The 16618-nt window shown below is 42.9% G+C and overlaps 1 protein-coding gene across 1 annotated transcript in view; it reads left to right on the top strand.

The window, feature by feature from the left end:
• Positions 1-16618, top strand: part of slc5a5 (solute carrier family 5 member 5) — a 73395-nt gene that overhangs the window by 30864 nt on the left and 25913 nt on the right. The window contains exons 9-11 of the mRNA XM_051935432.1: positions 3418-3530; positions 8257-8327; positions 12430-12516. Coding sequence (XP_051791392.1) covers positions 3418-3530; positions 8257-8327; positions 12430-12516 — 271 coding nt within the window. The remainder of the gene's footprint in view (positions 1-3417; positions 3531-8256; positions 8328-12429; positions 12517-16618) is intronic.

Here is a 16618-nt window from a genome sequence, read left to right as displayed (position 1 = left end):
CATACAGGCCTGATTGGTGGATTGCTGCAGAGACGGTTGTCCTTCTGGAAGGTTCTCCTCTCTCCATAGAGGACCTCTGGAGCTCTGACAGAGTGACCATCGGGTTCTTGGTCACCTCCCTGACTAAGGCCCTTCTCCCCCGATCACTCAGTTTAGATGGCCGGCCAGCTAGGAAGAGTCCTGGTGGTTTCAAACTTCTTCCACTTACGGATGATGGAGGCCACTGTGCTCATTGGGACCTTCAAAGCAGCAGAAATTTTTCTGTAACCTTCCCCAGATTTGTGCCTCGAGACAATCCTGTCTCAGAAGTCTACAGACAATTCCTTTGACTTCATGCTTGGTTTGTGCTCTGACATGAACTGTCAACTGTGGGACCTTATATAGACAGGTGTGTGCCTTTCCAAATCATGTCCAGTCAACTGAATTTACCACAGGTGGACTCCAATGAAGCTGCAGAAACATCTCAAGGATGATCAGGGGAAACAGGATGCACCTGAGCTCAATTTTGAGCTTCATGGCAAAGGCTGTGAATACTTATGTACATGTGCTTTCTCAATTTTTTTATTTTTAATAAATCTGCAAAAACCTCAAGTAAACTTTTTTCACGTTGTCATTATGGGGTGTTGTGTGTAGAATTCTTAGGAAAAAAATGAATTTAATCCATTTTGGAATGAGGCTGTAACATAACAAAATGTGGAAAAAGTGATGCGCTGTGAATACTTTCCGGATGCACTGTAACTAGCTGTGTAAGCCCGTGCTGTAAAAAGCCTGTGGTCATAGAAACTATTGAAATCGTCAGAAAAAAAATTGAAATGTAAAGATGTCAGGTGATTGAAAGGAACTGCACTGGGCATCTCTCTCGTAAGAGGTTTTGTGTTGCCAATGTGCTCGCATCGTTTGTGCATTAGCAGTTAACCGAGTGTCTTTATTCAGAGGTTTCGTTTTGCCGGTGTGATCGCCTCACTTGTGTATCCTCGGAGGCGGAGCTCTTACCCCGACTCCACCTCTCACTTCCGGACTGGACAGACACACACACTTCTACGCATAGACGTTTATATACAAGATACTAGGGGGCTCTGCCACCTGCTCGCTTCGTTCACCAACCCCCAGGGGTGGGCGCAGATAGTATAGAAGGGAAAATTTTATATATTTGGCATAAATAGCATATTAGCATAAATGGGCATAAAAGTAATTTAATAGCTTCTAAAACATTAAGATTAAGCATAAATTAGAATGTTAGGCAAATAAGATAGGTCAAGCAAATGGTTAACTAAAAAATCAGTCATATCGCATTATTTTTAAGCTTGAAGGAAAATTACCAGTATCAAGAAAGCAGGAATACAAACAGGACAAAAATGACGCACAGAAACTAGCCGAGGACAAGATAAGAAGGCATGAGAACATCTGTTCTCATGGAGGCCAGAAAACATGGGTTTAGAAGGCACGTATGAAGCCAGCTGGAATAATGACTCAGCACAGATGGCAAAAAGGCATTGCTGCCAAGGTCAGATGATGTAATGCAAGGAACATGACAAAATATGTTCTAAATAAGTTTAGAAAATTAGTAATACTGTAAATGTAAATCAAGCATGCCAAGCAAATAATTAAATAAAGGCACATGCCATATTATGTTTAAAATCAAAGCTTAAGCTTCAGGCCACCATTATAAAAAAGATTTGGAAGGCTTAGGAAAGGAAATGACATAAGAAAGCCCAAAGATGGTAAGAGGAAGCCATCTGCCCAGCCTTAAACCAATCAAAAATAAGCAAAACCGAAACTACAGAGAAACAATGGACACTAAAAACAGGTGCAGAACGAGCTAATTGAACAAGGACAAAGTGATAAGAAATGATATATAAGTTTTGGGTTTTGAACTGTTCGGGGCTCAGCTCAATTTGGCCGTATTGGGTTGAGTCCTTGTTATTATTATGGTTATTTTATTGCAATAAAACTATCGACTCTGTATGCCTATCCATTGAGTCCTAATAGCCTTCATTTCAGGTAAAAAGCCTTCTGGTGATAAAAGCAGAATTTTCTCGTCTCGCGGGACTTGAAAAAGTCTTTTCCAAAAGGTCATCTCCTAAAAAATCTCGTTGCATCAAAAATATTTTTTATATTATAGAGATATATAAATATATTTACACTAGTCATTTAGCCCGTTACAATAACGGATGCTAGAACAGTTGTGCATAAACATTAGTAGGAACAGTCTATATTAAATGGCAAGGGTCTTTGACCTCATTCTTTTTGTTGGTCGTATTTTTCTTTGTCGTTCAGCCTTTCTTTTGTTGATGTTTACTTGCTGAGCTGATCGTTCTTTGTGGGCTGCCGCCACGTATTGTGTGTCTTTAATTTTCTGTGACAGTAATACTGTCTTGTGCGTCCGCTGGCTTGTACGTCCGTAATATACCTTTAATTTTCTCTGGCGGTAATACAGGTGTGCGCCTCGGTAATATGCCTTTTAGTCTCCTCTGACAGTAATACTGGCTTTTATGTGGCTGTAATATGCGTCACTGTATTGTGTACCTTTAATTTCCTCTCGCAGTAATACTGGTTTGTATTTCCGTAAAACGCCTCTAACTTTCTCTGACAGTAATATCGCACATCGCACCGTGCCTCGCACATGCACACTTCACCAGAAGACACACACACACACGGACACCTGGACGCACACAGGGATTTTATTAAAGAGGACTGTGGACCACCGGGACACGTACAGCTGCTGTAACTGACACAGACAGGCAGAGACACAAGTGCAGCACACAACACACTTTTATTTACAGAGGGAAGACGCTTTCCTCGCTCCCCAGAGCACAGCACAGTACAACACGCCACAATACAAATCTCAGTCCTTTACTCGTTCAGTCCTTCCGCCTGCACCCTAAACCCCACCCCCACCCTGGTAAGCTTCGCCCGCCTCCTCCCGACTCTGGCTCCTTGAATTGAGTGACGCGGCTCCTTTTATTCAGCTCCTGGGAGTGCTCCAGGTGGCTCATCAGTGTTATTAGAATCACTCGCATATGTGGTGAACGTCCACTATAGGGTTCTGCAGCGCCCCCTGGTGGCCCCCATGGAACCCAACAGGGCTGTACCAAACTGCAACTCCCAGTGTGCCCTGTGGGAGTCCGTGGTTCCACAGCAACCCAAGAGGGCTGCCCTCTAGTATCCCAGGGGAGGTATGGCCTCACAGATGCTCTCTCCCCCAGTCCTTCCATTCTGTTGGTATCCTGGCCAGGTAATGCCTGTGGCTGCTGTCACAATATACATGTAAGTGTTATTTTACTAAAATTAAAAGAGATGATCTTCTTGATGAGTCTATGTTCATTTGCTCATGGTAAAGCTGTTTTTCTTATTTATCCAAATTTGCTTGAATTTTGCCAAAGTGTCACCATTGACTTGTCTCTTTCCCTCAACCAGCACAGCATCCACCAGCATCAACGCCATGGCGGCCGTAACCATCGAGGACTTCTTGAAACCCCGGCTGATAGGCAGCTCACAAAATAAGTCCATGCTTTTCACCAGGGGACTCTGTAAGTTTTCATCTTTGTCTTAAAATTTATCAACAGAGGCAGACTTTTATTCCTCTGCACTACTTTATTATGAAAATTGTTACCTGAAAAAATGAGGCAGGTGATTTAAGAAGTTATTGGTCAATAGAAACTCTCAGCATGCCTTCTACGCCATCACTCCTCCTCTTGTGTCTCACACTCGCAGTTTCTCTTTTGGTCGATTACATCACAAAAGCCAAAATGACCAATCACGCAAAAGCCAAATTGACCAATCAGATTACTTGGAGCGACCAAGCCCTCATACATTGAGTCATCATACATTGACCGTACCGTTTTTTTAAATAGTAGATAGCTCAAAATTTAACACGTTAAACCCATCTAAGCTCATCTCCAAGCACAGGGTCCTGCGTCTGAACCCTTCACACTGCAGCTGAGCTTTTAACTTCTTGACAGGCTGACTCCAGGTGGTTCAAATGGACGGCCACACTTGATCATCTCTCACCTTCAACACAGGGGCTCCACAGGGCTGTGTTCTGAGTCCTCTACTCTACTCCCTTTATACATACGTATGACTGTACGGCTGCATGTGACTCTTTTTTTGTAGAGGACACCACCATTTTGTGGATCAATTGTTTACTGTGCTGTCAAGACTGCTGATCACATAGCTGTCAAGACATCCCTAGACATGGAGTATGTGACCAAGTAGTGGACTTTGGGGGTCTTTCTATTTTTATTTCTCTTTTAGGCTGAATTGTTGGTTTTCAACAAAATTGCTCCAATGTACTGATGATCTTTTTGGTGGTGCTGGTTTTGGTGCTACTTCCGTTCTTATATTACATCCATTACAGATGCCATATCACTCCAGAGATCCATCGATGATGCCATTACTTTGATTCTACATACTCCACTGGCCCATGTGGACAATAGGAGAAGGACTTAAATGTGAATGCTATTAATATACTTTAACACAATATACTCCACTACGCTCATATCCAAGCTCAAAGACAAGTATCTGAGCACCTCACTCTGGCACTGGGTTTTTAACTTCTTGACAGGCAGACCTCAGGTGGTTCAAGTAGGTGGCCACACTTGATGATCCGTCATCCTCAACACAGGGGCTCCACAGGGTTGTGTTCTGTGTCTTCTGCTGTTTTCCCCCTACACATGTGACTGCATGACTTCACATGAATGACTGCCTTGCGCCCTGTGTTGGCTGGGATTGGCTCCAGCAGACCCCTGTGACCCTGTAGTTAGGATATAGCGGGTTGGATAATGGATGGATGGACTCTAACATCATTTTCAAGGCATCTGTATTGGTTTTCTGAATGTTTTACTGGAACATGCTCAACTCAGGTTTGACATCATTCTCAGCTCTGATGTTCAACTTCCTAGGTAAATGGAATGCAGCAAGAGAACCATAGACACTTGGAATAAGCAATCAAGTAGTATGGTAGAGAGTAGGACTTTGAGGACCTTTAAACATCGATTGATATTATTTTAGAGAAATTGGATGCATAGGATTGGAGAACTTTGTTGGGCTGGATTGATGGTTTTCAACATAATTGCTCTGAGCGTTCTGATGATCTCTTTCGGTGGAGTTGGCAGTGATAACACCACCTTTTTTAAATTTGATTCATTATAGAAGGTATAGTAGATCCAAAGATGATGCCATCACCTTGATCCTACTTACTCTACTGGCCCATGTAATCAATAGGAGAGAGAATTATATATGAATGCCATTCACAGTCTGTAGTTCGGCCTTTAGCACAATAAATCCCACTAAGCTCATCACCAGGCTCAGGGACCTGCATCTGAGAATTTCACTCTGCCGCTGGGTTTTTAACTTCTTGACAGGCAGACCCCAAGTGGTTCAAATATGACTCTGTATGACTCATCATTGTCAAGGTGCCCGTATTTGTTTTCTAAATATTTTACCAGAACTTCAATTCAGGTTTGACGTCACTCCCAGCTCCAAATTTCGACTTCTTGGAAAACCACAGACACTTGGCATAAGTAGTATGGTAGAGAGTAGGACTTGGAGGACCTTCAAATATCGATTGACGTTATTTTAGAGAATATGAATGCAAATGATTTGAGATATTTGTTGGGCTGAATTGTTCTGATGATCTCTTTCGGTGGAGCTGGCTGAGATGGTACTTCTTTTCTTAAATTACAGAAAGCATATCACTCCAGTAGATCCACAGATCATGCCATCACCTCGATCTTAGTTACTCTACTGGCCCATGTAGAGAATAGGAGAGGGAATTACATTCAAATGCTATTCATAATCTGTGGTTCAGCCTTTAACATGATATATACCCCACGACGCTCATCACCAAGCTCAAGGACCGCCATCTGAGCACTTCACTCTGCTGCTGGGTTTTGAACTTTTTGACAGGCAGACCTCAAGTGGTTCAAGAAGGTGACCACACTTGATCATCCGTCATCCTCAACATAGGGGCTCCACGGGACTGTGTTCTGAGCCCTCTGCTCTACTCCCTCCACACGTATGACTGCGTGGCACCACGTGACTCTTTGTTTGTAGAGGACACCACCATTTTGTGGATCAATTGTTCCACTACGCTGTCAAGAGTTCTGATAACACAGCTACTGTGGGCCTCATCTCTAACAATAATGAGCAGGCTTACCTGAATGAAGTGCAGAGTCTATCACACTGACGTCAGGACAACAGTCTACTCCTGTATATCAGCAAGACAAAGCCGCTGATTGTGAACCTTGGCGGACAACCACAGTGGCACTGCCCCCACCTCAGTATTAACAGCACTAAGCTGGAGAGGGTGGACGGTTTCAGATACTTTGTTGCCCGAAAGAGAAATAGTGACACTTCAGGTCAAGAATACCTTTCTTACCAAAAAATATACAGAATGAAAATAACTGAGATTCTTGCACCCCACCACTCTCATTTAGTATAAACGAGTTGGGAAATATTCAGGAGCAAATGTCCCCCTTTACAGATGATTTATGAAATGTCCCATACGCAGGAATAAATGTTACCAAATTCTTCCCACCCATAATGCAATTTAGAAATCACAAATTGTGAACATATGCACACTCGAAAGGCAATTAATGTCTCCACCCTCAGTTATCTGAATATCGTAGGATATCCAGCGCCTTCAGAGAGTCTTCAGATGCCATCAATTTTCACATTTTGTTGTCCTGCAGCCTATGCTAAAATCATTTAAACTCATTTTTCCCTCTTCAAGCAACTCTCAGTAATCCAAAATGACAACGCAAAAACAGGATTTTAGGAAACTGTGCAAATTTATTACAAGAAACTGAAATATCCCACTGCTGACACAAATATTCAGATGATTTGCTATGACATCTAGCTCAGGTGCATCCAGTTCAACTGATCATCATTGAGATGTTTCTACACTTTGTTTGGAATCCACCTGTGATCAACTCAGTTGACTGGACTGATTAGGTGTGGGGAACAGCCCGAACACAGACAGGTAGACACGATGGTTTCACCACACACACGTTTATTAATCTTCATATTTACAGTAGAAGTGCACATACCCAGTGCCGAAGCACCAATCACCCCTTTAAGTCCTGGCCACAACACAATGCCTTAAATGTCTCTGGACCGCTTCCACTCCTCTCCACCAAGGTTTGTCCTCTTCTACCTGACTCTTGCCCCTAACTGGAGGGAGGCGGCCCCTTTTATTCACCCCGGAAGGGCTCCAGCTGCATCCTGAGGGCTCATAGCCACACCCCTGTGTGGCGGAAGCTCCCACACTGAAACCCGAAGTCCACCGGGTGTCTCCAAGTCTCTTCCCCCCAGTACTTCCCGGTGTGGCGGAAGTACTGAGGGCCAACACTCCCAAGGCATTGGCGACCACGGGCCCCTACAGGGATGAGCTTCCAAGCTCTGTACCTTTGGACCCCACAGCAACCAGGGAGGACGCCCCCTCGTGTTCCGGATGATCCACAAGCCCTCCTCCGGTCCTCCTGGGCGTCCCAGCCGGGCATGAACGCCCACTGGGCACCACATAGGAAAGGCACCCAGTTGTCTATAGAAAGATCACAACTGAGCAAAAACCCAACCATGAGGTTGAGGGAACTGCCCATAGAGCTTACAGTCAGGATTGTCTTAGGGCACAAATCTGGGGAAGGCCTAAAAAAATCCCAGCAGCCAAGAAGTTGTCCAAGATGGTGGCATTTCATAATTGTTAAATGGAAGAAGCTGAGTCTTCCTAGAGTTGGCCAACTGACTAAAATGATTGACCAGGTATTATTTTGGGGCCTTTCTTGGAGAGATGACCAAGAAACCTGGTGGTGTGGAGATGGTAGAAACTTCCAGAAGGCAACCATCACTGCAACATGGGCCAGTGGCCAGGCAGAAGCCTCTCGTCAGGAAAAGGCATATGGAAGCCGTTTTAGAATTTGAATGTTGAAAGGTGGCATTTACTTTAGTGACAGACACATTAAGGTGTTCATCCACCTTAATAAAAGGACATGTGTCTGTGTATCATGGGTGTCAGTTCGGTTCCTATCTCTCCATCATTCCAACAGATGGTGTACCTCAAAAATGTACTTTGATTTAATGAACCCCACCCCAAATGACATATAATAGAGACATATGCATTGCACTTGTCATTCCAGCAGATTGATGCATCACAAATGTTAACACAGATTTTATGCACCTTGTGAGAAATGGCATAGAGGCATATGGTGGCCAGGACCCCTACGCTCACAAAGTGTCTGCTTGTTTTTTGTGTTGCAGCTTTCCTCTACGGCACAGCGTGCCTCACAGTCGCAGCTCTGTCCTCTCTGATGGGTGGCGGTGTGCTTCAGGTAAGAATTAAAAGAGAAGGAAGACCAAGGCTTAGTGGTCAATGAGGCTCCTCGTGAAGTAATAATGTCCTGTGGAAAAGAACCTGTTCATTTCTTTAAGTTCCATGGAAAAGGAAGTTTGCTAATGGGGTCAAAAATACTCTACTGAGTTTAGTTCAGATTTAGATAACATAATGTTCAAAACGTCGAGAAAAGTTGAATTTTGTGCGTGTGTCTGTGGAAAATCAAAGTTAATCTTCACATCTTATAATTTGTTTTTTGCGTATGGATCCTGGATGACTGCATCCCAGAAAAGATGGAAGATTGTAGAGCAAGCAGAGTCCAAGATATCCGCCGTGAACACCGTGACCTCATGTAAAATACGAAATATGAAAAGAAGAAATGTCTTACTTTGTGTGGGGCACCTCTTGTTTGTCCATTTCATGTATTATTTTATTTGGCTCATGGCACCTCTCCTGTTTGTGCACATCACTTTTTATTTTGTACGTGGCAGCTCTTGTTTGTTCACAAGTCGTGTTATTTGGCACATGTCAACTCTTGTTTGTTCATGTCACCTCTTGTTTTGCACATCAGGCCTTATTCGGCACCTCTTATTTGTCTTATTTTGTGCATGTTACATCTCATTTTGCATGTGACACCTCTTGTTTGTCCACATCACATTTTCTTTTGCTTGCATCACATCTTATTTTCCATGCAGCATCTCTTGTTTGTCCACATCACGTCTTATTTTACGGGTGACATGTCTTATTTTGCACATGGCACCTCTTGTTTGTCCATGTCACTTCTTATTTTGTGTATGGCACCTGATGTTTGTCTATGCCATGTCTTATTTTTCACATGTCACATCTTATTTTGCACACGTCACTTCTTGTTTTTCCACATCATGTCTTATATTTTGCATGTGGCACCCCTTGTTTGTGTGCATCATGTCTTATTTTACGGGTGACGTGTCTTATTTTGTGTGTGGCACCTCTTGTTTGTCCATTTCATGTCTTATTTTATTTGGCTCACAGCACCTCTCCTGTTTGTGCACGTCACTTTTTTTTTTTGCACGTGGCAGCTCTTGTTTGTTCACGTCACCTCTTATTTTGCACGTCAGGCCTTCATTTGAAACCTCTTATTTGACTTATTTTGTGCATGTTACACCTCATTTTGCATGTGATACCTCTTGTTTGTCCACATTACATCTTCTTTTACGGGCGATGTCTGTTATTTTGCAAGTGGCACCTCTTGTTTGTCCATGTCACTTCTTATTTTGTGCATGGCACCTTATGTTTGTCTACGCCATCTCTTATTTTGCACACGTCACTTCTTGTTTGTCCACATCATATCTTATTTTGACACATCACGTCTTGTTTTTCCACATCATGTCTTACTTTACGAGTAACATGTCTTATTTTGTGTGTGGCATCTCTTGTTTGTCCATATCACTTCTTATTTTGTGTATGGCACCTGATGTTTGTCTACGCCATGTCTTATTTTTCACATGTCACATCTTATTTTGCACACGTCACTTCTTGTTTTTCCACATCATGTCTTACTGTATAAGACATGTGCCACCTCTTGTTTGTCCACATCACGTCTTATATTGCACGCGACATCTCTTGTTTGTCCACATCACGTCTTATTTTACTGGGTGACATGTCTTATTTTGTGTGTGGCATCTCTTGTTTGTCCATATCACTTCTTATTTTGTGCATGGCACCTGATGTTTGTCTACGCCATGTCTTATTTTTCACATGTCACATCTTATTTTGCACACGTCACTTCTTGTTTTTCCACATCATGTCTTACTGTATAAGACATGTGCCACCTCTTGTTTGTCCACATCACGTCTTATATTGCACGCGACATCTCTTGTTTGTCCACATCACGTCTTATTTTACTGGGTGACATGTCTTATTTTGTGTGTGGCATCTCTTGTCTGTCCATGTCACTTCTTATTTTGTGCATGGCACCTGATGTTTGTCCATGCCATGTCTTATTTTTCACATGTCACATCTTATTTTTCACACATCACTTCTTGTTTTTCCACATCATGTTTTATATTTTGCAAGTGCCACCTCTTGTTTGTGCGCATCATGTCTTATATTGCACGCGACATCTCTTGTTTGTCCACATCACGTCTTATTTTACTGGGTGACATGTCTTATTTTGTGTGTGGCACCTCTTGTTTGTCCATGTCACTTCTTATTTTGTGCATGGCACCTGATGTATGTCCATGCCATGTCTTATTTTTCACGTTACATCTTATTTTGCACACAGTCCTTCGATTGAAAGGGGCGGAGTCACCTGCTCTCATTGGGCATCTTCACAGAGCTATCGGTAGGGAAAAGCGACAAGACGGTCAACAACTGCGCCCCCTTGTGTCCCAATGTGGAAGTGCGTAGCTCTGACAAGCCATGAAAACAGATTGCTGCAAAGTGGTCTAAATGAATTACAAATAGAAAACACCAAATAATTGAAAGCCGAAGTATGGCATGATATTTAGGAAGAAGTTCAAAAAAAGTCAAACCGATAAGTGTGATTGTGTGTGTGCCCCACGATAAATTGGCCAGTTGTCCATTGTCATGCCCAGTGTTCCTCATGAGTCTGAATTCAGAACAAGCAGGTTCACTAAATATGTTGTAGCCACCGAAGTAAAAGGTGAGTTCAAGCACGGGTAAAACGCGTGCCGAAAGAAATGTCTCAGTTCAAAAGTTTGTTTAGTTAAAAGCAAATAATCCTCGGAAGAATAAAGAGAAAAGTTGTTACACACGTAGAATAAAAGGCCAAAAAAAGGAAAAATATATCTTCTTTAAACTTAGCTTCTCTTGAGAAACTTTAGTTATTTCTGTACATAAAAGTTCTTCTTCTGTACGCCTTAAGCGTATGGCTATGCACTTAAATAAGCACGTTATCTTACGAATTACTTCACACACTCAGAAGGCCCGTAGGCCCTTAGGCACGTAGGCAGAGTTTAAAACCTTGTGCCCTCTACACCTTACACATGGCAAGGCTGGTCACTAACTGAGAATAATGTTTAGTCAGAGCTGTTAGAAATGGCCAGAATATACCAATTTAATTCTACTTATGGGGCTTATAGGAACCTCCCAAAGATTATGCCAGCGTTTCTCAACCTTTAAGTATTTGTGACCCGAGTTTTCATAACAGTTTAAATCGCGCCCCCCTAACGTTTTTTTGAAATCCTAATAAAATTTATTCCTATATTTTTTGCTGCCGATACACCGCTACAAGTTTAAAATTTCCCTTCGAATAGCGAAATTACGCCACATATGGCAACATTCGCACCCCCCTTTCTTTGTTACTTCGCGACCCACAGATTGAGAACCGCTGGATTAAGCATGTCATTTGGTAAAATATTTATGAATTTTATGTACTTTAAGTATGAAATGGCTCTTACATATGTGGATGGATGAACTTCCAGCGTGCAAAGCCCAAGGACGTTCTTTGGCCTTGTAGCAGTAGAGGCTTTTATCGACCTCTCCAACCCTCAGGTACCACGCCAAACACCAGGTAAAAGACCAATTATTATTTATTAAATAATAATACTGTGCACAAAGCACCCTCCGCTCCACACTACTTATACAATAATCAATTCTCTTCTCTATAAACACAATAATCACTCCTCCTCTCCCAGACACTTTGCCACCCTACCTCCCAGCGCAGCTCAATGTCTGGGCTTTCCCAGCGTCCTTTTATACCCCCTGACCCGGAAGTGGTTCCTGTCCCATAATCCACAAGTCCTCATTCCTTCCGGGTCAGGGTAAAAGTCCTTTTCTTCAACCTGGAAGCACGTCGTTTCTCCTGTTCATGTGACCAGGATGCACTTCCAGGTTATAGGGCACATAAGAGTTTGTCAGCCTCCCTACAGCGACTCCCGGTGGCCCCCATGGTATCCAGCAGGGCTGTGCATACAAACTACAAGGTCCATGAGGCCCTGCTGGAATTCGGGGAACCTCCATGCTGTCGGGAGAGCTCCACCTGGCGGCATGGGGATGAGGGCCGGAATAGTTAGCCGGCCATCCACCACAGCCTAAATGGGAATGCAGTTCTGTGGAGATGTTTCATATCTTAGGCTTTTTCTTTATTTCTTTTTTAGGGTTCACTCAGTATCATGGGAGTGATCAGCGGACCTCTTCTTGGTGTCTTTATCCTTGGCATGTTTGTCCCTGCAGCCAATGTCAAGGTGAGTAATGACCTGCCCCTCTGTGAAATTTTGCGTTTTTTCTTCTTTGCACATTTTATTATTTTGAAAGTTTTGTTAATCGGAGATCATGTGGGAAATATTATAGCATTCATATTAATCTTCTGGAATTACATATTTTCATTTTCGTAAGAGACTGTTTGTTATTTTATCTCGGAAAGGTTTTGAAGTGACCCCCATCCTAACACGTTGATTTTTAATTTTATTCCCACGTCTAGATTCTTGTAAGGGAAAATAAAAAAGAGCTTTTAAACCAAGACATCCCGACTTCATTTGCGCCAGCACACCTTATAGTAGAAAATGAGATCACATCAGAATAATCTTAGTCTCTCAGGGCCGGACGCCATTCTCCAATGAGAATACACATCTGGGGACAACGCATTAAAAAGTGTGTAGTGAATAGCGGTGGAGTCCTGCGCTGTAAAGGCTCCAACAGATTTCCACCCGATTTCTCCAGTCCATGCATTTTAAACTGCTGCCAGGGTTTCGGGGAGAGAGCAAAAGATTTTAGGCAAAAGACTTGACTCTGTGAGAAAATGAAAAGTTGTTATGGCTTTTATAATTTAAAGAGTTCAGCAGCAACAGGTAACTGATAATAATTAATCTGGATGTTATAATGAGTGCAACCACAGAGGAGACAGACAGACAGACATCGACACACGTAGAGCGCCACAGCTACTGGGCTCCACACGTTTGACAAGTCCCTCTGTCTGCTGTGATATCTTTCTGTCATTTTAACTATTGCATCACTATATGACATAACAACAGCAAAGAGAGTTTAGATAAGCATGGTGGTCAGTGGATATACGACATGTTAAAACACTGACATGGCATGTTTGCATTTCCAATTATCAGAATCAATCAGAATCAGAAAACTTTATTAACCCAGAAGGAAATTACTTATGTTACAACTTAACAAGGCGGCACGGTGGCGCAGTGGGTAGCACTGCTGCCTCGCAGTTGGGAGATCTGGGGACCTGGGTTCACTTCCCGGGTCCTCCCTGCGTGGAGTTTGCATGTTCTCCCCGTGTCTGCGTGGGTTTCCTCCGGGTGCTCCGGTTTCCTCCCACAGTCCAAAGACATGCAGGTTAGGTGGATTGGCGATTCTAAATTGGCCCTAGTGTGTGCTTGGTGTGTGGGTGTGTTCTGCGGTGGGTTGGCACCCTGCCCGGGATTGGTACCTGCCTTGTGCCCTGTGTTGGCTGGGATTGGCTCCAGCAGACCCCCGTGACCCTATGTTTGGATTCAGCGGGTTGGAAAATGGATGGATGGATGGACAACTTAACAACAAACAAGGGACATGTTACAGTAAGAGCACGTATAAAAGTAATCATGTAAATATAATAGAGTATAATGTTGCACTTTAAGTTAATATTGCACATTTTGAAAACAAATAAGGTTATTCTCATGTGAAGAGCAGACAATTTATTGCACAAGAACAGAAAGTATGTTGCACATTTACAGTACTTGAAAAAATGTACCTAGATATCCAATAAAGAAAAAAGGGTAATAGCTTAAAGTGTGGGTGAGTGACCGGAACAGGAGTTCTAGAGTCTGATGGTTGTGGGGACGAAGTATTTCCTGTGACGTTCAGTGGAGCACTCGATGCTAGTCAGTCTACTGCTGAAAATGCTCCTCTGTCCAACCACAACACTATGAAGTGGGTGATTAGCATTTTCACAGCCGTATGCCTGTTCCAATATGGCTGCTAAGCTGTGGTCTCCATTGTGTTGTCTTCATCATCAGAGGTTAGTAAGAGAGAGAGAATGTGGTTGAACAAGCAGATTTATAGATTCTCTGTCCAACCCCTAGAGCCAATAGGCCATCATGGTACTTAAAGCCAATTCCAAACAGCCATACTTCAGACCAATGGGGGAAATAGAACATCTTAATACCTGCCAAACCCCCTACCCCATATGTTAAAGTAACCTGGCTTCCTTGCGGGGAAACTGGTTTAAAGCACACCCCCATAAAATTCAAAGAAACTCAGTCATAAAAGGGGAGGGGCAAACACAAATGCCTCTCACCAATGTAACACTAAATTACATTGCTTTGCCTAATATTACAAACAGACATACAAAATATTTATCAAGTTAGATGCAAAATCTCACATTACAACATACTGTGGAGGAAATTAAAGAAAAATCGTTGCAGGCCTTGGACAACATTCCTCTTCAGCAATTCCAAAAATGTTTCCACCATTGGGGAAACCGTTGGGACGAGTGCATTCATTCACATGGAGAGGACTTTGAAGGAGATTGAAGTTTCAGGACGTAAAAATTCCTAAAACAATTTTTTTGTAATTCCGGTTATTTTTAGGTACCCCCTCGTAGATGCCAATTCTTTCTAGCTCACACCGACTCCTCCACTAATGTCATAACGTTGAACTATAGGGTTCTATTCGATAAGGGCACGCACAAAAAGGCGAGCTTCAAAAGGGCAACCTCAATTGGGCACAGCGAATAAAGGCAAACGCAACAAAATTATTACAGAAAATTTATTAGATAAAGGCAATGATTGAACATATAAAAAGGCGAAAGCAAGAATATTAAAACATCCAATTAATTGAGGTCGCCCTTTTGAAGGTCGCCTTTATTTACACGCGCCTTTATTCTCCGCGCCCAATTGAGGTCGCCCTTTTGAAGCTCGCCTTTTTGTGCGCGCCCTTATTGAAGGATACAAACTATAGAAACCACACACAGCACCGGCGACAACACATCGTTCACGTTTACCACTCGTCCACTGGTGCCGTCGAACGCCAGCATATAATCTGATGTTACAGAAAGGTTTTTCCCTTTCATCAGTTTATGTGTATTTTTAAGACGTGGAACGCGCTCTTTACATTTATATTTCTAATAGGAGACTTTTCGACTGTAGATGGTTCGTCGTAAATCAGAAGCTCGCTGTTTGTTGGACCAGATTAAGAAGACCACCTCTGATCTCTGCAGTTCAAAATTACAGCCCTTGCTTTGAGCACCGGCATCGGATTGGTTTAGAAATGTGACACTTGGTGAGCCATCTTGTTGTTGCCAAAAGCAAAATTCACTCATGGCTGTCTCCTGACGTATACCGTACGAGGGGGAGGACCCAAAAATAGCAAAAAATCGTATATTTCTCAGAACATCTCCAAAATGTAATCACCCTCAAAATACTCTCCCTGAGACGCAACACACTTGTCCCACCGATAGTCTTCATGCCTCCATTATTTCCTTCTTGACCTCCTCTACCTCCTGAAAACGCTTTCCTTTAAGGTCCCACTTCATTCTTGGAAATAAGAAAAAATCAGAGGGTGCAAAGTCCAGGGAACTGGGGTAGAGTTTGGGAAACCGTTGTCATCCCATTTTTCGTGAGAAACTGCTGCGCACTCAACGCTGTGTGGGTGGGAATGTTGTCGTGATGCAGAAGCCACTAGCCAGATCATTTTCTCCACACTGTATCACACAGTCGCTTGAGCACTTCAAGGACACCACTTGGCCAAATGATGCAGAGGGCAGTCTAGTACACACATCTAGTGGCAAACGGCGTAACTAACACCCCTCCAGCCACCAGAAATAAATTCTCGCTATTTTTGGGTCCCACCTTGTAAATTATAGGTCTGGCTTTATTGAGACGAGAACAATGTAGACAAGAGCAGGCCATTCAGCCCAACAAAGTTCACCAGTCCTACCCACTTAGTTAACCCAAAATAAGATCACATTGAGTTTTGAAGGTTCCTAAAGTGCTCCTGTCCACCACCCTACTTGGTCACTCATTCCGTGTGTCTGGGGTTCTCTGCGTAAAGTAATTTAAAACGTAATAGAAGCTGACACAATACAACAATGGATTATGGGTAATTTGAACAACGTGCAGTGTTCTGCCGATAGTCAAGTTGAAGCGAAGCTCAGATGAACATGGAAGCTCCTCTGTAGGATTGCGCTATTGATGAACAATTAGTCAAGGAGAGATGTCTTTAAGCAGAATGGGGTGTAACCTGCTGAAATTCACCAAAGGATGTTGGTTTGTGCAGATCAGTAAACTATTTAGGTACCCAGCTTGCGCAAACTTCATGGTACCCCAAGTCATCACGCACAACGGTGTGTGCAGA

The sequence above is a fragment of the Erpetoichthys calabaricus genome, chromosome 12 (genome assembly GCF_900747795.2).
Source record: "Erpetoichthys calabaricus chromosome 12, fErpCal1.3, whole genome shotgun sequence".
NCBI classification, from domain to species: Eukaryota; Metazoa; Chordata; class Cladistia; order Polypteriformes; family Polypteridae; genus Erpetoichthys; species Erpetoichthys calabaricus.
The sequence above is the reverse complement of the archived record's forward strand: the minus strand, read 5'-3'. Positions and strand labels throughout refer to the sequence as shown.